The sequence below is a fragment of the Lithobates pipiens genome, unplaced genomic scaffold (assembly GCF_037356315.1).
Source record: "Lithobates pipiens isolate NorthernLeopardFrog02 unplaced genomic scaffold, aLitPip1_a1.2 Scaffold_30, whole genome shotgun sequence".
NCBI classification, from domain to species: Eukaryota; Metazoa; Chordata; class Amphibia; order Anura; family Ranidae; genus Lithobates; species Lithobates pipiens.
Window position 1 is genome coordinate 66,845,703 of NW_027507791.1, and position 27,942 is coordinate 66,873,644.

Here is a 27,942-nt window from a genome sequence, read left to right on the forward strand (position 1 = left end):
CAGATTGCATAGTGTGCAATAGTTCGTTTTGTCCACATTGCACACGCAACACTGTCAGTGCCAGGATTATTTAGCTATTGCAGAATTTTAATATTTAAAGTGGAGCTCCACCCTAATGTGGAACTTCTGTTGAGCGGATTCCTCCCCCCCTCTACGGTGCCAGGGCTAATAGTTAAAGTATATCTAATCCCAAAACAAAAATAAAATATATTACATCTTACCAGATGTGGTGAAAGCATTAGTTTTCATTTTTCAGATTTTTTTAATGTATTTTTTTTACCTGGTGATTCTGCCAGTAAGACACTTCCTATCCTGGGGTGACAACACTCATTCCCACCTTTGTATATGCGAAGACAGCCGTGGTTGTCACCCTAGGACAGGACTTCAGAGACCTCCTCTTCATTGTAACAGAGGGGTGAGGTTCTGTAGTTTTTCAGAGGTAGGTTGGAACAATGTGACTGATAACGTTGCAGCTCAGAAAGTTATCAGCCGGTGTCCTATCATATAGGGTCCTCCATCCAATAGTGTCCGCTGCGTACTGCGCATGCACAGTACACAGCAACACAGATTCCAAAAATTGCCGAGGATGAACAGCGCCTGCGCCGTGAGTCCAGGTTCTATCCCCACTATCCAAGTAGACATAGAGTAGGAATATAAAAGAGCCGAGCGGCCCTCTAATATCCACAACCCTATGTCCGCTTGGATGGTGGGGCTACCACCTCCACTCACGGCGCAGGCGCCATTCAGCTTTAGAGATTTTCCAAAGCTTCATCTGCTCCGTTCTGCGCATGCGCAGTATGGGGCGGACACTATATGATGGCCGGACACTATATGGCAGAACACCGGCAAGATTTCTGGTACGATCAGTTTTTAACAAGTATAACAAAACATTTAACAGATAAGAAGGGGACTAAATAAGATTTGCATACCCTTTAACCCAGTGGTCATCAGCCCAGTCCTCAGGACCCACTAACAGGCCAGGTTTGCAAGATAACTGAAATACATCACAGGTGATATCATTTGCTGCTCAGTGATTGCAGTATTCTAGTCTGCATCTCCCCCAAGGTAATACATAAAACCTGGCCTGTTAGTGGGCCCTGAGGACGGGGTTGATGACCACTGCTTTAAACAACTTCTGAGGCATACCAACTTCGTTGGCGTTATATTGGCCTCAGCGCCGGTATAATTTATACGTGTCAATGATTACAACACATACAACTAATCAGTGTGGAGGAGGGTAACCTCTGGTCACGTGACATAACATTTAGCACCCAGTTTATTTATGCAGTTCCTCTCTACGGTGAATGTTTGCTTTCGTCCTTCCATTTCAGCCAGTGACCACTTTTATTTTTCCAGAGGACCCAAAGGCCAAGAGAGTAGCGTGCTCTTTACACAAACTATTTCTCAAGCAATTTCCCCCTGAAACTGGATATCCTTGGCTGTAAATTCTGTTTGAATGTAAACTCCGATGTGATTCTCTCATTCATTGTAAGCCCAGTTCACGGTAATTAGTGTTAAACTGCAGGCACCAATACAAATACCAAGAACAAGCAAGCCACAGGCCTGGGAACACAAGAAAAAACAAACACAAATTAGCACTTGTGGAAGGAATCAATTTTCACTCTGAGAACAGCCAGTCATTCAAGCATCAGGTTGGAAAGCTTTTTTTTTCACATTGTTGATTCAGGAAAAACAGGTTGCTGGTGGTTAAGGGCAATTGTTTAGAGTTTTTCTGGGGAACAACAATACGGGTCATGCAGGACCTTAAACAACGAGTCCAACCAAAGCTTGCTATTTCAGTGTTTGGAAGAAGCTTGAGCGGTAACCCAAACTGATCGTTTATTATGTATAACATGGGGACTCTGTTGGTAAGATCTCTGAAATTTTAGTTCTGGGTCTGCATGTCTTATTATGGGACTTTATATGAATCATGCAGCCAAGAAGATAACGACGGAATGTGTCTGGTGGATAATACATAATTGATAAGAACCACCTATGTTACATAATAACAGGCTGTAAAAAATAATAAAGATATAAAATAAATAGGAATTCCATAACAATTGTTAACATGATAATGGCATAGCATGGTAACGTAAAACTCATATTGTAAACCCAAATAAAAACCAAGCTCATTAACATATATCTCCATGATAAGAAATTATTATAATAATACGCTGTAAAAAATAATAAATATGAAATAAATAGGATTTATTCCATAACAATTGATAACATGATAATGGCATAGCATGGTAACGTAAAACTCATATTGTAAACACAAAAAACACACATGTATCTCCATGATAGAAATTATTAAAATATTAATTGGATCGGTACATTGTGCCTAGCATAAGTGATGATGAATCGGTACACTCCAACTTACATATGTGATATTACTATGGTGATAATCTTGAATTATAATTATAAAATTACCATCCCCACAGCTATTACCTTGTGTATCAATTGACCCTTCATTTTTAGATTGTAAGCTCTAACGAGCAGGGCCCTCTGATTCTTCTTGTACCAAATTGTAATGTAACTGTAATGTCTGCCCTCATGTTGTAAAGCACTGTTGGTGCTATATAAAACCTGTATAATGATAATAATAAAAAAGGGACATCTAATAGCTCAATGCGTTTCGTCACTCCTGCGGTTCTTCTGCTCCTGATAATTGGCATTCAGCCACAAAACACGTCAAGCTATTAAATGCCCTTTTTTTTATTATAATTAGAGATTACCACCATATTATCACATATGCAAGGCTTTTTGGAGTGTACAGATTCATCATCACTTATGCTAGGCACATTGAAATGTACCGATTCAATTAATATTTTAATAATTTCTAATCATGGAGATATATGTTAATGAGCTTGGTTTTTATTTGTGTTTACAATATGAATTTTACGTTACCATGCTATGCCATTATCATGTTAACAATTGTTATGGAATTCCTATTTATTTTATATATTTATTATTTTTTACAGCGTGTTATTATGTAACATATGTGGTTCTTATCAATTATGTATTATCCGCCAGACACATTCTGTCGTGTTTTCTCCTTGGCTGCATGATTCATATAAAGTCCCACAATTTTCTCTCCTGTTTTCTTTTGTCATTGATGGAGGCATTTGTTCTAGTTGTCCGAAGCCTCATACAAATTCCCATTTATTTCCTCTTTATTAACTATTATGAGGGGTTCTCAATCTGGCTGTAGGTTTCTAATTACATTTTATTTTATGAAGAGCTGGATGTTCTAGAACAGTGATGGTGAACCTCGGCACTCCAGATGTTTTGGAACTACATTTCCCATGATGCTCATGCACTCTGCAGTGTAGCTGAGCATCATGGGAAATGTAGTTCCTGGGGTGCCAAGGTTCGCCATCACTGTTCTAGAACATCAAAAAAAAAACTCCCCAGGAAGACAGAGCAGAGATGAGAATTATAGTAGGGAGATTTCACTATTGGACTATCCAAGACATATACACGATATTGCCAAAAATATTGCGACGCCTGCCTTTACACGCACATGAACTTTAACGGCATCTTAGTCCGTAGGGTTCAATATTGAGTTGGCCCACCCTTTGCAGCTATAACATCTTCAACTCTTCTGGGAAGGCTGTCCACAAGGTTTAGGGGGGGTGTCTATGGGAATGGTTGACCATTCTTCCAGAAGTGTGTTTGTAAGGTCAGGCCCTGATGTGGATGAAAAGACCTGGCTCACAGGCTCCGCTTGAATTCATCCCAAATGTGTTTGATCAAGTTGAGGTCAGGACTGTGCAGGCCAGTCGAATTCCTCCAACCCAAACTCATTCATCCATGTCTTTTTGGACCTTGCTTTATGCACTGGTTCAAATCATGTGGTGGTGGTATGCGCGCGCGCCCCCCACCCCCGGCAACACCACCACCAAGACATTTTAGACAATTTCATGCTCCAATCTTTGTGGGAACAGTTTGGGGATGGCCCCTTCCTGTTCCAACATAACTGCACACCAGTGCACAAAGGTCCATAAAGACATGGATGAGCGAGTTTGGGGTGGAGGAACTTGACTGGCCTGCACCTCAACACGATAAAACACCTTTGGGATGAATTGGAGTAGAGACTTTGAGGCCAGGCCTTCTAGTCCAACATCAGAGCCTGACCTCACAAATGCTCTTCTGGAAGAATGGTCAAACATTCCCATAGACACACTCCTAAACCTTGTGTACAGACATCCCTAAATCGCTGAAGCTGCTATAGCATATAGGGTAGGCCAACTCAATATTGAACCCTACAGACTAAGACTAGGATGCTATTAAAGTTAATGTGCGTGTAAAGGAAGGTGTCCCAATACTTTTGGCAATATAGTGTAAGAAGCCAAGCCCGGATTCTGTTCACCAGGCTAGGCCTAAAATATAATTTGGGGGTAAACGTGTCCTTTTAAAATACAGGGGTGAGGGGCGTGATGGGACGACAAAGGAGGATCTTTACCCTAGGAACAAAGAATTAAAAGTCAGCAGCAACAAATACTGTACCTGCTGACTTTTGATAGGACACTTGTCTGTCCAAGGGTCCAGCACTGTCCTCACTGGCTGCTGATCCATGATACCATGGCGAGTTTACATGCTCAGTCATAGCGCTCTCTGCTGTGAGTCTCTCCCTTCCTGCCTGTCAGTAGTGTGAGCCGATCTCCAAGCCTGCCCTGCTCCTCCCATGTGGGGCAGCAAAGTTAGTGATTACAATTACTGCCAGCAGCTCTGTTTTAACAAGCTAAGTTCCTTATTTCACAGCACCACTGTGCAGTCACGTTATGGCTGACGTCAGAGGGGAACCTCAGCCCCTCCCGCTGTAGTCCTCAGATCAGGGAAGGAGAACGATGGGATGTCACGTGACCGCAGTGTGCTCTGAAATAAGGTATTTAGCTAAATCATTTTTCAAAACACATACACTGTGTAATATACTGTTACTTGTTATAACAGAGGGGGTGGCAGTAATTGTAATTACTGACTTTAGAACCACTAACTGGGGCAAACCAGCTTCCATGTTTCATTTTTCATTTTTTTCTACACAGCTTAAAAAATGAAAAGCCATGGAAAAGTCCTACTGTTCCGTCCTTAAATGGGAAAAATATGTCAGTTTTAAAAATTCAATCATTTTTCAAATATAGAAATTTCTATGTAAACTTCGCTTTTGGACTTCACGCCATAAACAGGTGCAGAACATCAAGGTATAACCCTTTCCAGCAACCTTCCCTTGTCCCTAAACACTTACCTGGCTCCAGATCACTTTCACCGGCTCCAGTACTGACCCCCCCCCCCCCCAATTGCTGGATTATTAGGAGAAACTAAGGGCATCTGAGCCATAGGCTCCTGCTGCCGTCAGTCAAACTGACCGAGCATACATGGGTCCCTCCTTAGCACCCATCCTGCTACAGGAGCAAAAAAAGACGGAAGTAACATTTCTGTGCATTATCATTAAGCAAAGCAGGTAAGTATTATGTTTTTTTTTAATAACTTTAATGAACAGTAATACATACTTATTTCTGACAGGAACACTTTAAAGGATAGGTTCACCTTTTAGAAAAAAAAATAATTGGGGGGGAAAAAAAAGGATAAATGCACTTTTTTAAATTTTTTGCAGGTAAAAAAAATAAATATATTTTTTCTACAGCTTGCCTGTAAATTCCTTTTCTTGGAGTACATCACAGGAGCAGCCATAATAATCAGGGTCATACGCCTCTTATAGGTGAATGGACACTGGCAGATCAATCAAAACAAAAAAGTACTCCCCTGTATAACCCCTCTTACACAGGAAGTACCTCAGTTTTGTAGGAAAGCAATGAATATCCCAAAAAATGGGGAAGGACCTCTGTGTCCCGTGATGTACTCCAAGAAAAGGATTTTTACAGGTAAGCTGTAGGAAAAAAAAAATCTAAATTTTCTTTATCGTACATCACGTGACACAGGGCAGCCATAATAATTACCAAGTGGGATGTCCTAAAGCAATGCCACAGAGAGGAGGGAGACACAATCACAGAAAAATGCCACCTGAGGAAAACATATTCTGCCACCCGTATCCTCCGTGGCCATGATATCCATCTGGTCAAAATCCTGTGAATGCATGAACTAAAGACTGCGTAGTGGCTCTAAAAACCGGAGCCACTACCCCCTGATGGCAGATGGCCTAATATGCTCCCACACACCTGGTAGTGAGCGCTCTCACCAAAAAGGAGTGGGGAGCTTGCCCTTTCATGCCATAGGCTTGAACAATTAACTGGTGGATCCAATGAAAAAATTGTTAACTTGGATGCCTCCTGCCCTTCCTGGGCTCTGCTAATGGCACAAACCAGAAATCCCGACCACCTGAACTACCTCCAGAGTATGCAGCGATCTTAGTCCTGCCAATTGAGGATTAGAAAAGAAGACAAGACACTGTCCTGATTCAAGTGAAATATGAAACCACTCTAGGCAATAAAGATGGATGAGGATGCAGCATTACCTTATGATGCAAGAGCAAGAACGGCTCCTTGCATGAGAGAGCCATCAGCTCTGACACTCCACTTGCTGAGGTGATAGTAACCAAAGAAGCCACCTTCTGAGTCAAGGATTACCAATTGGTTCAAAAGGTGCCAAAAAGGCACCAAAAGTTGGCCTCTGCAAGGACAATCAAGAGCAAATTAAAGTCCCAAGGACACAAGAGGGGCTTGACAGGCGGAACTGTCTGCGTTACACCCTGTATGAATCGAGGAGTGAGAAACAACAGCCACTGGGGAAAAAAAAAAAAGGCATAGGGGCGAATCTGACCCCTAATGTTACTTAAAGCCAATCTTCTTTCCCCTACCAATTGGAGAAAGGAAAAGGACTCCCACTTACATATATCTGCAGGTGCCTCTACCTGGCTTCACCCTAGGCATAAAATATTTTTTAAAGTCCTGTAATTGAAGCTCCCTGAAGCTGGCTTCAAGGCGCTCAACAGTGTGGAGATAACAGGACCAAAGACCAAGGTGTCAATTGGGGAGAACTGGTCCCCAAGGTGTTACCAGTGCATCTACCCCTATTGCCAGTGAGACTCCCGCCCCGGACACAACTTGTCCAACTTGTTGTAGAAGTTGGAATTCAGTAGATCCACCTGCAGAGTTCCCCAACATTGGCAGATTGCCACATAATGTCTCAGGAAACTGGGTCCCGGCCTTAGCTGCCGATGACTGGAAACCCCAAGGTCATTAATCTATACCTGGAATATGTACTGTGACGGAGACAGCACCTGTTGTTCTGCCCGAGACAGAATGTGGTTCACCTTCCTGAGCCGCATAACTCCTGGTGCCACCTTGGTGTTTAATATATACCAATGTAGAGGCATTGTTGGATTGAATCTACAACTGATTCAATCAATAATCCAGAGCCAGGTGTACTGGCCAAAAGTTTCAAGATATTGCAGGGCAGTATTCTCTACTGTGGAGACCATGTCCACTGAACTGTAGTCGCCTTCAAACCAACTGGAGAGACTAGCACTAGTGGTGGTTATCTTCCAAACTCCTGAAAGGAAGAATTTCACTTTCTCCAGATTCCAAACCATCAACCACCAATTTGAGTTCTGCAATACCCCGGGAACAGAGTCCTCCAACAAACCAATGCTTGGATCCACATGTTCCAGACAGAGAAAATGTTCATCTACAAAAAACCTGGAGGACTGTACTTAGAAATGTATCCAAGGAAAAACTGGAACCGACTGCTTCCTGAACAAAGATTATAGAGGTATATTGAGATTGGCACCCCCTGCGTTTTCAGCAAGTCCAGCACTGGGGCTGGGAGCTTTGTGAACCCTTGGAGCTGTGGTCTGTCCAAAGAGCAGAGTCACAAAATAAACACTTTGCACTGCAATTGTAGAAACCCTTGATGAGCCTGGAAAAAAATGGCAGATGAAGATCTGCTTCATTGATGACCATGGACCCAGAAATCTACCGTTTGCAGAAAGGTCAACACTAAATGGACAGAGCCTATCTGAAACAGAAAGATGTCCAGCAGCTTAAGATCTAAGCTAGACCTTATGTCCCCATTTGGTTTTGGGATCGCTACTGGTTGAGGGCCCCCCCCCCCCCCCCAATAATGAGCCCATACCTTCTGCTCCAAGAGTCAAATGCAAGGCAAAAAGATTGACAACTCTGTGGCAGACACAGAAGGCCCAAAGAGGCATACCTAACCTACCAAGCCTCTGCCGGCTAAAGATAGAGCAAACCACCTCAAAGCCTGCCCTAAGATCTTCTGGCCTGAGATACTCTCAAAATATAGTAGCCTCAGATGCCTCCCTCACACAGGTGGGAAAAAGCTTACATTACCTGGTATTCCCGGGCAGTCTCCCATCTACTAACCAGGCTTGATCCTGCTTAGGCTTTGATCAACAGGGACCAGGCATGATCAAGGTCCAATCCATCTGATGAAAAATGCATCAGGAAAACCTGCAATACGAAACACCACAGTGGCTCAGATGCACCTGACACCACTGTCCATTGGGTGATGTGGACACTGCCAGATCATTGAACCTGAGAGTGGACACTGCCAGATCATTGAACCTGAGAGCGCACACCTGCCTCCCCCGGCTGCCTCTCTTTTTTGGAACCATTTAACTGGTATAACCGGTAAATAACATAGCAACTATATTAGCCCATCTAATACACAGTCCTCAAAGGATGCCGGCCTAAAACAATGTTGGTTTACCACTATGAAACCCCTTAGGTATGCAAGTATGCAGGTACCTAGGTATGTCTTTATGTAGGTAGCTAGGTTTGCCAAACATGCAGGTATACAAGTATCCTTGCAGTTCATGCATTTATGTATACAGCTTAATGTAAATAAGCACATATGTATGCTATTTAAATGAAAACATGCCTTTAAGCAATATGAATTTATGGAAGCATGCAAGTATATGCTTATGCAAATATGTGGTTTGCCTAAACGCGAAAGTGCGTGTCTATGCAATATGTGCTGATGCAACACGTGCCCATGGAAACGTGCATTTACGCAATAAGCAAGCATGCGTTTATGCAACATGTGTCTACGCAACATGTGTCCATGTATTCATGCGTTTACGCAAACCTGTATCTTTGGCAACATGCATTCACATCTATGCAAACACTGCGTAAGAAAACCTGCGTCTACGCAATACGTGTCCACGCGCCTATGCAAGCTTGTATTCCTTCAAGCAAGCATGTGTCTATGCAAGAAAACATTATGAAACATGTATACTATGCTGCACCTTCTCAGCTGCATCTGGGCCCATACTAGTTTTGCAGGATTAGCAAAGTACACTGCAGACCAAATGCATTCTGAAGACACAACTCCTTAAAGTGCACCGAAGCTCATGTTCTTTCAAACACGTGCTTATGCCACATGTATCTATGCAAAACGTGTTTATTCAAATGTGTTTAAGCAACAAGTTTGCAAGCATGTATACGATGCTGCACCTGCCCAACTGCACTTAGCCCCATACTAGTTCAGGATTAGCCATGTACATATGCATCCCCATGCAGCTTTTTTTTTCTGCTTCAGAGCAGCCTAAAAGTAAGTTCCTGTAGACCAAATGCACATTATTCTGGAGACATAACACTTTACAGTGCACTGATATCCATATAGGGATGTATCAACTTACAGTTGTACAAGCCCCCCGGATTAAGAAGTAATTATGCAGTATATAATCATGACTTGTCTGGCCACAAATTTCTCCCATAGTAAAAACCTCACACTTTATTAGTATCCATGGGCTGCTGTTATGTCTCAAGAGGCCCTGCTGAACTTGCAGTCCACATTCCGTCTTCACTTCCTGCAGATATAGAAATAGGCCATACTGAGCGAGCCTGCACCCTCTAGTGGCTGCCCAACTCTACTAAGACATAAACAGAGCATGATTAAACAGCACACTGGCCCCAGTGGCTACTGAGAGAAGACCGGAAAGTCCGATTTTTTTATTTTATTTTTTAAAGAGAAACTGTAAAAATGCAGACCTAACAATCCTGCTGCAGTTGAGCATAACAGTAGTCCAATCTTCACCCATCACGGCGGGCTGTGTCATAAAAGACCTTCAGGGACTTGGTCCCCCTTAATTTGAGGTCCACTCCCCTGGACATGTATACCACCCGGCAGGAAAGCACCTTGGTCAGAACAAACCCTGCACAGGGTTTTGTTACACATTTGCATTACAGGCAAACCTTGAGGAATCTTCTCACCTATCCAATGAGGCTCGGGTACCATCCATTTTGGCTGACTGCTTTGTCTAATCAATCAGATTGAAGTTCATGATTCTAAATAGAACCATCCAGATCTCCAAGAGCATGTATCACATCAGTGACCACCACCTAACAGACAAACTGAGGTACTTCCTGTGCAGGAGGAGTTATATAGGAGAGAACTTCCTGTTTGATCTGCCAGTGTCTATTCACCTATAGGTGGCATATAACCCACATAGTAATCATTATGGCTGCTCTGTGTGCCAAGATGTACGATAAATAAATGTGCATTTTTTTGGAGCCTGTAAAGCATTGCACCAGCGATCAACAGATCACCGTTGCCATGAAGATCTCCTGCAGATCTGTCAGTGTATCTGTGTGCCCGTATGGGCAGGCAGATAAAATCCAATAGGAAGAATCAATGAAGTACCACAGTGCTCCCCAGCACCATGGTACTTCATGGAGAACTACAAGCTAACAACTGCAGGATGTCGGGGCTTGTAGTTCATTCATATGCAGAGCTCCGCCCACAGGGCGTGCAGATTTTAAAATGTGACAGCTAGCATGGGAAACTTTGCCCAGTACTGCTGCCACGGGGAGGGGGGCGTCAGACAGCGGTTGCAGCATTGAGAACATGCGACATGTTGCCAAAGGTGAACTTCTCCTTTAAAGCCTAAAGTATTGCTGAAGTGCTGTGACTGAAAACTGATAATTACAGTAAATGCAACTCCTCAGCAGTACAGTCGTTTCCAGCAGTTTCCAGTTCATGCTGTTAAATAACATCCATAGCACAGTGCAAAAAGGGGCGATCTTCTGGTGAGCTCATCATATTTTGTTTGAGGTGTAAAAGAAACATGCAGTTTGGAATATTTCCATAGTAAGCTACAACTTGAGAAAACAGAGCAAATGTGATAAGCCTATGAACAATAAAAAACTGTAACATACCCCAAGTTTCTGGCGAGATAATAAGTCTTCAAAGCTAAGCTTCAAGTAAAACAATCCAGGGAACACAAACAGCAAACATGTTGAGGTTGTAGATCCTAAATAGACAATGAAAGTACATTCTGAAACTTTCCTATAAAGCACATTTTGGCTTATCCAATGTGGCAAAGGGCAATAGTCCATAGCAACCAAACAGAAATACTACAGTAAACTGAAATGTGAATGCTATGAGTTACTGTACTTGCACAGAAATTGTTAAACAAGCAAAATTATGGATCGCTAGTTTTGCCCGCTGTCAGTTTGAGAACAGTGGTGTTGATAAGGCAGGCCCTAAAACGGAGAGAATTTCTTTCCTGCAACCGTGCAGCAAAAAAAATTAGCTTGCTTCCCCCCATCAATGCAGACAGTGTTGATACAGGCTATATAGGCTATACTTTACCGTGTGCCTCTGCATCATTCTTTCAGTCTGTTCCGACCTATACACTATAAACTCTGTAATTTTTCAATAATTATTCTTATTGTATTTTTAATCAACTAATATTTGTTTTTTCTCTTGTTCTTAAGAATTAGTCATTTGAGCCCCAGAAGAAGCGTTGTTTCGTGCCATGTCGGGCACAAAGTCAGTATCAGCACTGTACCATCTTTGATGTTTTGCCATTTCATCGTCTATAATACAAAATTGAGGCTTTAAAATTAAGAGAGATATTACCGTATATACTCGAGTATAGGCCGACCCGAATATAAGCCGAGGCCCCCAATTTACCCCCAAAAAAACTGGCAAACTTATTGACTCGTGTATAAGCCGAGGGTGAGACATGCCTGTCCATCCCTGTGTGTGTGTCCGTCCATCCCTGTGTGTCCGTCCATCCCTGTGTGTCCGTCCATCCCTGTGTGTCCGTCCATCCATCCCTGTGTGTGTGTGTGTCCATCCATCCATCCATCCCTGTGTGTGTGTGTCTCCATCCATCCATCCATCCATCCCTGTGTGTGTGTGTGTGTCTCCATCCATCCCTGTGTGTGTCTCCATCCATCCACCCATCCCTGTGTGTGTCTCCATCCATCCACCCATCCCTGTGTGTGTGTGTATCCATCCGTGTGTGTGTGTGTGTGTGTGTGTGTGTGTGTGTGTGTGTGTCCAGCCTACCTTTGTCCCGAGCCTCCGTCCCGTGCCTTGCCTCCTTGCCTCCGTTCCGTGCCGTCCCGTGCCGTGCCTTGCCGTCGTGTCGTGCCTTGCCTTGCCTCCGTCCCGTCCCGTGCCGTGCCTTGCCTTGCCTTGCCTTGCCTCCGTCCCGTGCCCTCTTCGGCGGCCATTGTAAAATTCAAAAGCCGCGCCTCCTCCTTCGCCTGTGATAGGCGGAACATTGAATTTCCCAGCAGCCTGTGTTCCGCCTATCACTGACGTCGTATCATCCTCGTCCGTAGTACGAGGATGATACGATGTCCGTGATAGGCGGAACACAGGCTGCTGGGAAATTCAGTGTTCCGCCTATCACAGGCGAAGGCGGAGCCGGAGGCGCGGCTTTTGAATAGTAGAATGGCCGCTGTCTGTCTGCTCGACACGCTGATCGAGCGGGCAGACAGCGATGACTCGAGTATAAGCCGAGGGGGGCACTTTCAGCCTCAAAAAAGAGGCTGAAAATCTCGGCTTATACTCGAGTATATACGGTACTCTGCCATAGCTTACTGAATGACCATAGAAAGAATGGTAACATCTCATGCTGATAAGGGTTGGAGTTAAAAATGACTTCCTCGATTTCTGTTTTTAATTGTATGTCTATGTAATTTATGTTTTTTTGTAAATCTATACCTTTTTAACTAATGTAACTAGTTGCTATTGATAATCGCAGGTAAAACCCGGCTTGCTGGTTGTACCTAAGCTGATGGATCAATCAACTTGGTACATTAAGCCTGCCCCATACACAGTTCAAATCGAACGGTGTATGGCCTACCTAAGTGTAAGGCTTTAGTATACAGAATTTTGGGGTTAGTTTAGCTCGGCGTAGGAGTAAGGGGTTGCTAGTTTATACTTACAAGTGTTATACTACTGGGAACAAGGTGAAGCTGGTCTGTATTAAAGTGGAAGTAAACTCCCCTATCGTTTTCAGCCAGAAAAGCTGCCATCTTTGCCTCTGTTTAACCTTCAACTGCTATGGTGCTGCACATGTGATTCGTTATGATACCAGCCATTGGATGGTTTGATAGTTTGGCTGAGAGCACAGCCAATGTGCAGTTAGCATTCCCGGCATGCCTTTTTTTTTTTTTTTAACTGTTTAAATCCATGGGTTTACTTCCACTTTAATGCCAAGTTAATTCTAGCTGGAGGTTGCACAGGGCTCATTCACATGTATGGCAGCCAATGCTGTCCGTCAAAAAGTGATCCACACTGGAAAAAAAGTGTTAGACAGTAAGTGAGGAGGCAATATGTCACCTCCTCACTGCCTGATCTAACCCTGTAAATGGCACACTGCACTGCGATTGCATGCGGTTTGCAGGTTAGCCCCATAGACTTGCATAGTTGGCCGTTTAATCTTTTTTGTCCTTGCTCTGGTGGGCAGTAAAAAATGAAAGCTAAACAGGCACAGTGGGCTATCACCCATCTAAAGTTATATATTTATATTAAATTGATCTCTGTACCATGTCACAATATATATTACAATTTATATATATTCATTTTAGGCAAGTCAAAGGTAACTTTGTAATTAAGTTTAAAGTGAGTACTCACCGACTACACCAAACACGTTTCGTATATCTGGCACATATATGGCAAGCAGCACAATGATTATATTTAGCAACAGTGTCACCAATATATGACGGATGTATGAGAAGGGATAATTTGAAAAGAACATCATCATGACCGCTTTTCTGGCCTAAAACAAAATAAAAAAGTAGGTTGGATAATACACATACACCCCGCCTTTCTCTCTGTACAGGTATTGTCCTCTTGTTCTAAAAACAACCATCTTCTCCCACCCATGTAAGTCAACTCCACAGTTCAGGTGACAGGTCTTGGGTCTGGGATCAGGAGGCACATTTAAACTCTGCATAAGGAGTTGGCAGCATCTTAGGCCTCATTCACACTGGCACTATCAAACCTGCATTTACAGTGCCTTGAAAAAGTATCCATACCCCTTGAAATTTCCCATACGTTTTCATGTTACAACCAAAAACATAAATGTATTTTATTGAGATTTTAAATGATAGACCAACACAAAGTGGTACATAATTGTGAAGTGGAAGGAAAATGATAAAGGTTTTTCAAATTTCTTTACAAATAAATATCTGAAAAGTGTGGTGTGCATTTGTATTCAGCCCCCTTTACTCCAATATCCCTCACTAAAATCTAGTGGAACCATTGCCTTTAGAAGTCACCTGTGTTTAATTTAATCTCAGTACAAATACAGCTGTTCTGTGAAGCCCTCAGGTTTTTTTTTAGCAAACCTTAGTGAACAAACAGCATAATGAAGGCCAAGGAAGTTTAAAGCGGGGTTAGGTTATAAAAAAAAATATCCCAAGCTTTGAACTTCTCACGGAGCACTGTTCAATCCATCATACAAAAACTGAAAGAGTATGGCACAACAGTAAACCTACCAAGACATGGCCGTCCACCTAAAATGACAGGCTGGGCACGGAGACAATTTATCAGAGAAGGAGCCAAGCGGCCCATGGTAACCCTGGAGGAGCTGCAGAAATTCAATACCTCAGGTGGGAGAATCTGTCCACAGGACAACTATTTGTCGTGCTCTCCACAAATTTGGCCTTTATGGAAGAGTGGCAAGAAGAAAGCCATTGTTGAAAGAAAGCCATAAGAAGTCCCATTTGCAGTTTGCGAGAAGTCATGTGGGGGACACAGCAAACATGCAGAAGAAGGTGCCCTGGTCAGATGAGATCAAAATTAAACTTTTTGGCCTAAAAGGAAAACACTGTGTGGTAGAAAACTAACACACCACCCCCACTGTGAAACGTGGTGGTGGCAGCATCATGTTGTGGGGATGCTTTTCTTCAGCAGGGACAGGGAAGCTGGTCAGAATTGATGGGAAGATGAATGGAGCCAAATACCGGGCAATCTTAGAAGAAAACCTGTTAGAGTCTGCAAAAGACCTGAGACCGGGCGGAGGTTATTATGTGCCACTTTGTGTTGGTCTATCACACAAAATCCCAATAAAATACATTTACGTTTTTGGTTGTAACATGACAAAATGTGGAAATGTCAAGGTGTATGAATAATTTAAGGCACTGTATATTCATCCAGGAGGTCATTTCTAAACGCACATAAATGCATGTAATGATTTTGCAATAGTGTAATTTACACGGTTTACCAGCCTTTTGGTGCATTCAGTTTAGCTGCATTTAGAGAAAATTGGATCGTAGACACACAGAATTCTAATTCAAACTCTAAACACAGATTAATGCGCCTAAATGAGCCGCTAAACCTACTTTAAAGCAGGGCTATCTAAATGTTGGACAACATACAGGAAGTAGAAAATCAGGTAGTACATCCTAGGTAATTTTCCTGTGTTTAGAAAAGCTAAACAAAGGAGTGCCAGTGTGGAGGATGCCTTAGTTGTTTAAAGTGTGGTCAGGCAATGGACGCCCCAAATATTTTCAAGAGGTAAACAAGCTTTAAAAAAAAAAAGTCCTCATTGACCTCTGTAGCTGCATTCACTGTGGAGAAATGAATTCTCAAAATTTTACAGCAGAAGCTACAATAAACAGAACAGGTAGGAGGGAAAGACCACCAAGAGCAGACTTGAACAGCTTATTTTGTAAATTTTAAGAATGAACTAATCTGCAGTGGTTGTAAATACAAGAGTCAGCAAGGGTTTGTTTCAAAGCTTGTCCATTACCTGGCCAGTTTTACCTTAAAGCTACACAAGCCAACTCCTAAGCAAGCTGGCTACAAGTATAACTCACGGTGGTGAATTACCAGCCATCTGACTGTAGCCAAGTCACTGCAACAACTGAAAGAAAATATGAGACTGTCTTCATATACAGTACACCAATCTCATCTATAGCGGTTTTCATTCATTTACTTACAGGAAAATGTATAAGTGGAACAGTCAGCAGGACAGCAAGTAGAATGGACAGCCTGACCGTCATGATCAAAACATCACTAGGGAGGAATTTGCTATAACTTTGCAGCAATTCAGAATCCACTTTATCTATGACAAATACAAGACAATGGGGATAAATAGAGTAAATATACCACAGAAAAAAAATTGGGTCATTTTTTAAGTTGACAGTGGAGGTACGGTTCAAAATCAGTAAGAGGCTATATTTTAATGGTCCATCCAACCAGGACTGATATTTTAGCTTTGAAAATATATTGGCTAGCTAAAACACTAACTGGCTTTTATAATCGGACAAGGTGAGATTACTGCATCAATGCTGCCATGTCTTTCCCTCAGCTGATACAATTACTAGTGGGCTTCCCTTATTAGGTTTTAATTTCTGTCACTGAGAAGATTCACCCCTCTTTTGTCTTGGTGATCTCTGTCACGAGACAAAAAGTGAGGAGAAATGCAACATTTTGGAGCGGTCATTCCACTTTGGGAGGTTTACTCTCATTTTCCATTGAAGGCCAAGGACAGATAGATCATTTTCGAAGCAAAACACAGACTAGAAAAACAAACAAAAGAACAAAAAAACCCCAAAAAAACTGATTTTCACCACAACAAAAAGGCCAATTCCAATTCCACCTTCATATCTCCTAGGTCTCATTATTTTTCCAAGATAGATTTTTATTGAACAGTTTTTCAATTTACAATCCACAGTGGAATACAATGTAAAAAAAAAAAAATCAACAGAAGTATTTCCATGAATTGCATATCTTAACTCATAATAAAAAGTCAAAGGTAATATTCCATGAGGAATGTTTTAGAGAGTTGTACGGATGTACAAGTATTTAACTGTAACATTATATGTATAAACTAAAACTGTATTCTTGAAAAACATGTAATCCATTAAGATGTATAAACATAATATGAGCATTCTCTACTAAGAATTGTTTTTTTAACGCATATTTTTACTTATTATCAAAGTTTTTTTTCCAGTGAATGTGATCTAAGGGAGGTCCACGGTTCCCATGGTTTACAAAAGTGGGTCTTCATTCCCTTTCTATGGGCCATAATTCATTCATATCTGTATGATTCACCTAGGTCTCATTCTTATCCCACCTGGATCCACCCAACATTAAGGAAAAACAAAAAAAAAAATCGCTTTTTTTTTTATGGGTCCTCAGTCGATCTTGTGATATGTAGGGTCCCCTTATTCCTTCTTTGCCTTAGCTGTGAGTAAATGCTGTATGCCCCAGGTAGCTTCATCACACGCCCCTCAGGGTGTGTTTTTGAAACCCTGGGCTCAAAAGAAAGTTGGTTAGATGTTGCTACATTCAACCTTGAAGAAGGAAAGCACTGGACTAAAGCCTGGTACACACTAGTTTTCTTTTCCCATTCAACCCAGCAGACTGAACGAAAAAAAAAAACAGAAGAGTTCAGGAGGAGCCACTGTACTAAAAATCCTGTGTTCGTACAGCGATCTTCCCTGTTGAGCTATTGTGTTCTGAGTGGGGGACAGCCCTCCCGCCAGATCACTCTGGTCAGCAGACCTTTGTTGACCATGCCCCTTTGACAGAAACCGGTGGAATGGCTGGCTTCTGTCGGATCAGCTGCCGAATGCACAGGCAGAATGTCAGCCGGTTTTCATTGATCCGGCTGATGCCGCCCGATATTTGGCAAGTGTGTAATAGGCTAGGGCAGGGTTCACACTGATGCGGCCGCTGGTTCCAGCAGGGGGTCTGGTGCATCCCTGTACACTGATTCAGGTGTGAATCGGGTCCGAATTTTTGCCCGAACTCGCACATGAAACTGAGCCAAAGACGCACAGGACCCTTTTACAATGTGGACCACGGCTGCCCTGGATACATGTGAACTGGCTCCATTGAGAGCTGGCCACAGCCTCCTGTGCCATGCGAATTGGATGCGGAGAAACCCAGAGGCGTGTTGAGTCAGAGGGATACAAAATCAGATGGGGCAAGCATTTCTTTTTGATTTAAACTAGGCACAGAATTTTGGAACATGCTTTATGTTAAAGTGGATGTAAACCCTCACATATACCCAGTGAAGTGAACAGCCTCAGATGATAAACAGAGATGAAACAAATCTCCCTACATAAGTTTTACATGTATATCTGCTGTCTTCAGCTTTATATACGGTTTAGAATGTGTGTTAGAATTTTCACTTCCTCATTCAGCAGTAGCAGTGTACTGTTGGATTACACTGGGAGACAGCTGATTGGAGGAAAGGCACACCCCCCCCCCCCCCCCCCCCGATAGGCAAAGACTTTCAGTGCTGTCCTGTGAATAGAGCAGCTTTCTGCTAATCTATGTATAGCACCCTAGAAAGCTACAGGACATAGTGCTTTGAAGAGAGATAAGAAAACACTGCAGATATAGGTGCCCAGCTCAAATTTCATAAAATCGGGTTAACACCTACTTTAAAGCAGAACATTAAAAATGAGTGGGCTTCCAAGACATCTTAATGTGCTTAGTGCATTATGATACAGATGCATTACCTTAGTGCGTTAGGGTGCCATTCACAGGGAATGGCAATGCATAATACATGTATTAAGGTGGAAGTGTGAATGCCCCCTTAAAGATCCCACATACTGCTACAATGTACATGTACTGCCTTAAAGTACTGGGGTACCATTCAAAATAAGTGGCACTGCAATGCCTTGCTTTTTTCGGAGTGCATACCATAAAAAGTGAGGTAGCCAAAAAGTGCAGACATGAAGTAGACCACAAAGCTCAGGAATATTCCAAGGTTTGCCACGTTCTGCATCCGACTCTTGGATGGACTGTTAAAAGTGAAGAAAAAACAAAGTGAAGTTAGAAATTATTTGTTGTTTCTGCCCCCATCAGCAAGATATCCATAAAAATTCCTGTAGTTGCTCTGAAAATGAAAAATCTAGGTATATCCTAACATAATAGGAGGAAATCCCACCTTTGACAGGTGTCCTGATCATGAGTAGATGGTGATCATATATCCTCTTTCTACCTGTTCTGGTGACAACTGTAACATTTGGGGCTCCCTTGCACATTCTGGGGGTTATAGTGGCCATTAAGGCTAAACAGGGTTTTCTTGTGTTTTAAGCTTCTCCGTCATGAATATAAAAAAAGGGCCCAGCTAACAAGACACTCACTTCACCCCCCTGCATGGTTGGTCACCAGCCCCTACAACACTACAGGACACACTATTGTCTTGGGGAACTAGCAAATCAAACCAATGAGCACAGCTGGGAAATCAAGAAGCTGACCCATCCAGAATGCTCGGACCTTGAAGACTATTCAGGTGGTGGTTTCTCTTCAATACAGTGAAAACCAGTGGTGCAGGTGGTGGAAAAGGGAGTGTTAATTTTCAGGGAGCATATTTTTTATTTTAGTTACAGGGTCACCTCTTAGTAGCAAGAGATTACTGAGTTACATACTAGGTGAGGCTGAAAAAAAAAGACACAAGTCCATCAGGTCCAACCTATGTGTGCGATTATATGTCCATATTACATCGTATATCCCTGTATGTTGCGGTTGTTCAGGTGCTTATCCAATAGTTTTTTTAAACTATCGACACCCTCCAAACTCAAGTCAACAATATATAGGCTTTGAAACTAAATTGGGCAAAAATGCAGAAAATAATACTATTAGCGACATAAAAACAAATATCATGACTTGAAAACAGCTTCTCAGAGCATGAATACAACCTACCTTCTCAATTCACAGTAAATGGGCAGGACAGATGTATGACACAAAAATGAGAAGGCCATGGTGGGCAATGCAAATGCACTCTAAAATAGGAGAAACATTGAAATGTTTTGGGTGAAAATGGTTTGTGACACATTGATGCAAGAAGGTTGGAATAAGGAACCTACATAGCCTGAAATAAAACACAATGAATTAATGTTTATGGCTTAGGTTTTGCAATTTGAAATGGTTATAATGATCTTAAAGTCTACCAGTACTCCATTTTACATTGCCTAACAACAAGACACCTACCTTTTACATTGCCTAAGAGCAGGCCTAACAAGATGCCTAACCTTTGCTAGCCTCCCTGTGCCCCTGGATTACCCTTGTGTAATGAAGTGTCCTTAAGCCGGCCATAGACAGAGACATTTTCTTTCCTGCAACTACAGTGGTGTGAAAAAGTGTTTGCCCCCTTCCTCATTTCCTGTTCCTTTGCATGTTTGTCACACTTAAGTGTTTCGGAACATCAAACCAATTTAAACAATAGTCAAGGACAACACAAGTAAACACAAAATGCAATTTGTAAATGAAGGTGTTTATTATTAAAGGTGAAAAAAAATCCAAACCATCATGGCCCTGTGTGAAAAAGTGATTGCCCCCTAAACCTAATAACTGGTTGGGCCACCCTTAGCAGCAACAACTGCAACCAAGCGTTTGCGATAACGTGCAATGAGGCTTTTACAGCGTCCTGAAGGAATTTTGGCCCACTCATCTTTGCAGAATTGTCCTAATTCAGTTACATTAGAGGGTTTTCGAGCATGAACGGCCTTTTTAAGGTCATACCACAACATCTCAATAGGATTCAGGTCAGGACTTTGGCTAGGCCACTCCAAAGTCTTCATTTTGTTTTTCTTCAGCCATTCGGTGGTGGACTTGCTGGTGTGTTTAGGATCATTGTCCTGCTGCAGAACCCAAGTTCGTTTCAGCTTGAGTACACGAACAGATGGTCGGACATTCTCCTTCAGGATCTCTTGGTAGACAGCAGAATTCATAGTTCCTTTTATCACGGCAAGTCTTCCAGGTCCTGAAGCAGCAAAACAGCCCCAGACCATCACACTACCACCACCATATTTTACTGTTGGTATAATGTTCTTTTTATGAAATGCAGTGTTCCTTCTACGCCAGATATACTTGGACACACACCTTCCAAAGAGTTCCACTTTTGTCTCATCGGTCCACAGAATGTTGTCCCAAAAGTCTTGGGGATCATCAAGATGTGTTGTGGAGAAATTGAGACGAGCTTTGATGTTCTTTTTGCTCAGCAGTGGTTTTCTCCTTGGAACTCTGCCATGCAGGCCATTTTTGCCCAGTCTTTTCCTGATGGTGGAGGCATGAACGCTGACCTTAACTGAGGCAAGTGAGGCCTGCAGTTCCTTGGACGTTGTTGTGGGGTCTTTTGTGACCTCTTGGATGAGTCGTCGCTGCGCTCTTGGGGTAATTTTGGGCGGCCGGCCACTCCTGGGAAGGTTCACCACTGTTTCATGTCTTCGCCATTTGTGGATAATGGCTCTCACTGTGGTTCGCTGGATTCCCAAAGCTTTGGAAATGGCTTTATAACCCTTTCCAGACTGATAGATCTCAATTACTTTCTTTCTCAATTGTTCCTGAATTTCTTTGGGTCTCGGCATGATGTGTAGCTTTTAAGGATCTTCTGGTGGACCTTACTGTGTCAAGCAGCTCCTATTTAAGTGATGCCTTGATTGTGAACAGGTGTGGCAATAATCCGGCCTGGGTGTGGCTAGAGAAACTGAACTCAGGTGTGGACAACCACAGTTATAGTATGTTTTAACAAGGGGGGCAATCACTTTTTCACACAGGGCCATGATGGTTTGGATTTTTTTCACCTTTAATAATAAAACACCTTCATTTACAAATTGCATTTTGTGTTTACTTGTGTTGTCCTTGACTATTGTTTAAATTGGTTTGATGTTCCGAAACACTTTAAGTGTGACAAACATGCAAAGGAACAGGAAATGAGGAAGGGGGCAAACACTTTTTCACACCACTGTATGGAAAGAATATTGCTCGATTCCCCCGTCAACATAGTCCTGTGTTGATGGGGGAATCCCTCTCCCTGAGCCATTGCATGTAAAATCAGACAGGCTGGTTGTACCCATTGCATCCAAGCTGATCGATTGATCAACTTGGGTACATTCAGCCTGCCCATACATGGTTCAAATCGTCTATGGCTGACTTTACTGGCCACTGTGGAAGTCTCACTAAACAATGGAAAGCTAGGCTTCAGGAGCTTGTAAAAAAATAAAAAAAATAAAAGTGAATGAAACTAAATTGGTTAGGGTGGGGGAGGGGTGGAACATAAGAAGCTTTTCAGGCCAATCATGGTAATAGCATGGAAATGGTTATAGGTGAGATCAGTACAGGTTCACTTAAAGGTTTTATCTGGATTGAAAGACTAGTTGAGTAAAACCAACAAAATGTGGTCATGTAAAATATATGAAATCAAGGTTAAATAACACTGAATACATAATAGAAACCTTGGTCTATTAGGACAGGACATAATTAGTTGGCCAGCAACACGGCTAAAAACCCCAATAAATAGTATCTGATAACGGATGTTGTTCCCCTTGCAGCAAACATACTCTTCCCACCACTTCTCTTTAACCTCCTCCTAATACATAGTGGATAAGGTGTGTGTGGGGGGGGGGGGGAACAATGATTGTTATTTAGAATACCATTTCCATAACAAATTTCTAAATGAAGTCCATTGGAAACGAATGATTTAAAGCGGAGGTCCACCCTAAAGTGGACCTTCCGCTCATCGGAACCCTCCCCCCTCCGGCGCCCCACAATTGGCACCTTTCAGGGGGGAGAGGGGTGCAGGTGCCTGTACAGTACAGGTATCTGCACCCACTTCCGGGATAGCTCTCTGTGGAAAGGGGCGTAGATTACGCCCCTTTCCGAAAGTCCCCCGCTGCCTGCTGGGAAACACACAGATCCCAGAGGCAGCGGGTCCATCCTTATTGCGCAGCGCGACTCGCGCATGCGCAATAGGGAACCGGGAAATGAAGCCGAAAGGCTCCACTTCCTGATTCCCATACCCAAGATGGCGGCGGCAGCACCCGAGAGACGATCGAGAGATCGGCTTCGGGTGCCGACATCACGGGCGCGCTGGACAGGTAAGTGTCACTATTTTAAAAGTCAGCAGCTGCAGTATTTGTAGCTGCTGGCTTTTAAAAAAAAAAAAAACGCGGAGTCCCGGCGGACTCCCGCTTTAAGGCTTTGAGACAGAGCCTTTACATCTCACACCCAGAACTAAACAAAGTTAGGCTGAGCGGCACTCAGCCATTCAGAGGCAGCTATGTATTCTGTGAATAAATACAAAGCTTCCTCTAATTAGCCAAGTCGGAGATTATGAAGTCTTTAGCCTGCCTTTCTACCTCAGCCAATCAGTGGAAACTTTGTATCTATTCACAGAATACAAAGCTGCCTATGAATAGCTGAGTGCTGCTCAGCCAACCTGTTTCTTGTTCCAGGTTTGAGGTGGGAAGTCTCGGTCTCACAGTCGGAACGCGGCACTGTAAACTATATGTAGCTGAAGCTACATACAGTTCATACAGCACTTAGAGTCAATGCAGCAGCTAGTGAAGGAATTTGTTTGGACCAGCTTGATTCAAACAAACTATTTAAAGTGACACGAAACCTGGAAATGAAACTTCTGCAATTCTCACCTGGCTAGGTGAAAGTAGCAGAAGCTTACCTGCCCTGAAACAGCCAGAAGCCAAAGCCAAGAAGGCGATTCGGGGGAGACAAGGACCGGCAAAGAAAGCGCTGGACTCCCAGACTGGTGAATGCCTGTAATATGTGTATGCTGCTGACCTAAAACATTTTTGAAAACTAACCATATTTCTTTCTTGAATGGATATGTAAAAATAAGGTTTGAGGAGCACACAAAATAGTACTTTCTGACATGCATAATAGTAGTATCTTGTGCTGCCAGCTCTGAGGCAGGACTTTATTCTTTTAAGCTTTTTATATTTAAATACTTCAAATCTGTTGGCCATTTTAAAGTCCCATTATGAAATGTTGAATCAAAAACAAAAGCAACTAAAGAAAAAAAATGGGAAACATTGGCCCCCAGTGGAAGCCTTCTCATCAACTCTTGTTCCAGTGACAGCTATAAAAAGTTTAGATTTCCCTCTCTCTGTGAAAACGGTCACCACGATAACAAAGAATGGATCTCATTAGTGGAGACAAGACAAGATTAAAGAACCTCACTTTTTTTTTTGTTGATACTCTAAAGCAGGGATCTCCAAACGACGGCACTCCAGCTGCAGAACTACACATCCCATGAGGCATTGTAAAACTCTGACATTCAGAGACTAGACTAGGCATGATAGGATAGGATGATAGGAATTGTAGTCCCTGAAAAACTGAAGGCCCCTTAAAGTGGCCCTGTCGCCAATAAAAAAAAAAAAAAGAACACCCCCCACCCCCAAAAAACAAAACACACCCTGTAAAAAGTTTAATTTTCACCCCCCGGAAGAAGTACAAGCATTACTATTATCTGACACCCCCTGCTCTGTTGTTACTCCCAATGGCTGCTACACCACTAATGCATTTTGTAGTTACTGGCGGGAGGAACCACAGTGCACAGAGAGGCACATGCTATCGGACCCACCTGAAAGGTTTACCTTGCTGCCTGCCAGAAAAGTAAAATATTCAAGTTCCATTTTTTTTTCAGAGTGCCTCTGGTTGTATTAATACTGTATATACAGTATATATATATCTGGTGACAGGGTCACTTTAATCAAGAAAACTCCCTTTATAAACATACACAGCGATGTGATACTTTTCAGCAAATAAGACAAACAAGGAGAAAATGACAAACAACCAATTTCACACTCATCTTATCCAGCTGTGACACAATCTCTGCAGATACTATGCACAGGTAGCTCTATCCTAAATAATAACTTAAGAGAGCCACTTCATTGTGTTGTGTTTGTAACCCAACACTGCTATAAAAGGACGTGGTTAAATCAGGCTTGACAAGAACAAGCATCCTTGGATTACATTTTTAAATGTCCCCAACATTTTAAATCCCACCATCGGTCAAGCTCAGTGAAACCCAATTCCCCCTGGGGGCCTATTATCCCCTTGGATGGTGCCAGCTTTTGAAGTTCAAAAGATCTCTCAGCCTTCCATATCAGTACATCATCATTGTTATGCCAAGGGCCACTTAAGATGATCTTTGAGAGAGAGATGCACTGATCACGTTTCTGTGTGCCTTGCTGATACTCCACTTCTACTATATCCTTGTTCTACACAAGGTGAATGGTTTCATTTTGGCGTACGAGTTTGGCGGCACCAATAACTTGGCACATAAAAAGACACCAACTCTTATCACATGATATTTCTGATGTGATGGCAACACACTGCTAATTTTTGTGAACCTCTCAATTTCAGTTTCAATATTTTTATTGAAAATTTTTCAAGAATAGGGTCCAACGCAGGTGGAGCATATCAAAACATTAAGACCCCATTCATACCTGAGCGTTTTGTAGCTTGACGCCTGAAGCTACAAAACGCTGGAGGGGAAAAAATCCATTATTCTCAATGGGGATGGTTCACATCTCCACTCCATGTCGCCTAAAGCCCTACGCCTGAAGCTCAAACAAGTTCCGGACCCTTTTTTGTCGCGCGAATCGGGCTGATTTGGGCGTTTTTATTCTTTTAATATTGGTGACCTTTTGCCCTGCACAAATTTGCGGTAAAAAACGCGGTAAGAAACGCCGTGAAATTGTGGTAAAAACCACCGCAAAAAAACGATTGAAAGCGCTACGCTCAGGTGTGAATGCAGCCTAAGGCTAGGTATAAAAGAGGAATCAAATATTATAACACCAGTTTATTTCCGACACAAATGGATGCCATACAAAATTAGAAATCTAACGTAAAGAAAAAAGGTTCTCAGAGCAAATAGCAATCCCACTCAGAAAACCCCCCACTAGGGGGAACATTTGAACCCATACTTCGCCACCACCCACCGGCATGTGCCGCGAGTATACATAATATGCAACCACAAGTGGAAGCAACACAACTAAATGAAATAAAAGTGCAAAGCCAAGAAAGAAATGGGAGGGGAGGGGGGAATTAAAAGGAAGAAAAAAGACAAAGAAAGGAACAAAAAGGAGAAAGAGGAGAAGAAAGACAAGGCAAAAGGAGCAGGAGGATTGTTTTTAATGCCCACATCCGCTTCTCCATCAGCTGCAAGTTGGAGATACTAAATCCAAGGATCCCCGGGCCTTTGGCTCACCCTTACCCCTCTCCTGCATTAGAGATTTTTGCCAAGAGAAACATGAAGTGGATTAAAGTTTGCACATGCTTGGGAGCATCGACGACAGGCTCGTTGAGAAGAGCCACCTTAGGGTTTTTAACTGTATTCACTATTGTCACAGAATAGATCAGAGAGTGAACTCTAATCCAAAGCTGGCAAACCTTGGCACAAGTCCATTATATGACCAAGTTGACCACATCCCCGAAAACCCCCGGTACATTTTTGATAGGCAATCTGGCACCAGGTACCATCTAGAAAGCACTTTCTATCCTCCCTCCACCAGGGCTGTGTTCATGATACCCTTATACCACTTCCACCAGTCACTGAAATCAATCTCCTCCCCTAAGTCCCGCTCCCAACCCTGCATATAAGGTAATTTCACAGACCGGTAAATAACACTTTGTACAACATCGAGATAAGCCAGAAATGTTTCCAAAGCATCGGAGGAGATTCAGAATGGACGGCAAGGAAGTATGCGGGGAGGACAGAAAAAGGAGCAGATCATCTGCAAACTGCACATTTTTGTTGTCTACCCCCACTGTTAATACCTAATATATCCGGATGGGCACAGATTGCCCCAGCCAGGTTCTCAATGGCAATTAAAAAAAGAATAGGGAAAAGAGGGTACCCCTGCCTAGTGCTTGACCAGATAGAGGCTGAATCAGAGAGGTAACTTTGTAGGTGTAGCCGGGCCGAGGGGTTGTTATAAAGTGCCCGTAAATATGACAAGAATTGAGGGCCTATATAGTATTCTAAAGAGATAGTCCTATGACTCGCTTTACATAGGATTACCACAATATCAACTTGCGCGATTACAACTGATCCAAAACACGGCGGCAAGGCTGATAACAGGAAAAAAACCCTGGGAATCCATTTCTCCTTCACTGAGGAGCTTACATTGGCTAACCGTAAAAAATCGGATCAGGTTCAAGACCCTTTGCCTCACCCACAAATGCGTGCATAGAGAAGCTCCGCAATACCTAATGGAGAAAATAAATCATTACACACCAAACCGCAGCCAACAAAAACCTCCTCCTCGTGCCCAAAGCCCGGTATAAATCCAAGGGTGATCGGAGATTCGCTGTCCAAGGGCCTCGGCTATGGAATGCTCTACCAATCAACATCCGCCTGGAAGAAAATCACCTGGCTTTTAGGAAAAAACTCAAGACCTTCCTCTTTTAGCAGATGATCAAAGCTCGCCACAGCGCTTAGAGGCGATTCAGTTCGCATTGTGCGCTATATAAGTATTTCATTCATTCATTCATTATGAGATACCATCAAATGCTTTTCATATATCAAGGGAAAGCCACATACTCTCTCACGCCCCTCTTATCCCAGGAGGTTTGAAGTACGGAGATCAAGTCTATGGCTCACCGTATTTGAGCCAAAGCCTGGCGGCTTGGTATAAAACCTCTCGATTTCAAAAGATCGCAAAGTCCTCCAATCATATGCAATGATTATGTGTTAATCACTACCAAATGTTAATGCATACTGCTTATGCAGCTTATTCCATGAGGAATCATTGGTTTGATCCATTTAGAATTCAATTGCGGCTTCTAGCAATTAACCACTAGCTATTTTAGTAGCATCATTGAGCTTCCAAACATTTTCTGTGTAGCCATAGCCTAATGCCTAGTACCAATTATGAGAAAATCATATGAAAAACACAACTTATGAACAGATTGTACGATAATCTGTTCGTTCGTACACGGCTTTTGAGA

At 42.6% G+C, this 27,942-nt stretch overlaps 1 protein-coding gene across 1 annotated transcript in view; it reads right to left on the reverse strand.

Annotated features, from left to right (window-relative positions):
* Nucleotides 1-867: 867 nt before the first annotated feature.
* The window catches only part of SLC38A6 (solute carrier family 38 member 6), a 106,584-nt gene continuing 79,509 nt past the window's right edge, over nt 868-27,942 (reverse strand). Inside the window, exons 11-16 of the mRNA XM_077464378.1 lie at nt 19,894-19,973; nt 18,889-18,989; nt 16,170-16,294; nt 13,858-14,002; nt 11,139-11,233; nt 868-1,563 (exon numbers count right to left, since the gene is read on the reverse strand). Coding sequence (XP_077320504.1) covers nt 1,480-1,563; nt 11,139-11,233; nt 13,858-14,002; nt 16,170-16,294; nt 18,889-18,989; nt 19,894-19,973 — 630 coding nt within the window. The 3' untranslated portion in view covers nt 868-1,479. The remainder of the gene's footprint in view (nt 1,564-11,138; nt 11,234-13,857; nt 14,003-16,169; nt 16,295-18,888; nt 18,990-19,893; nt 19,974-27,942) is intronic.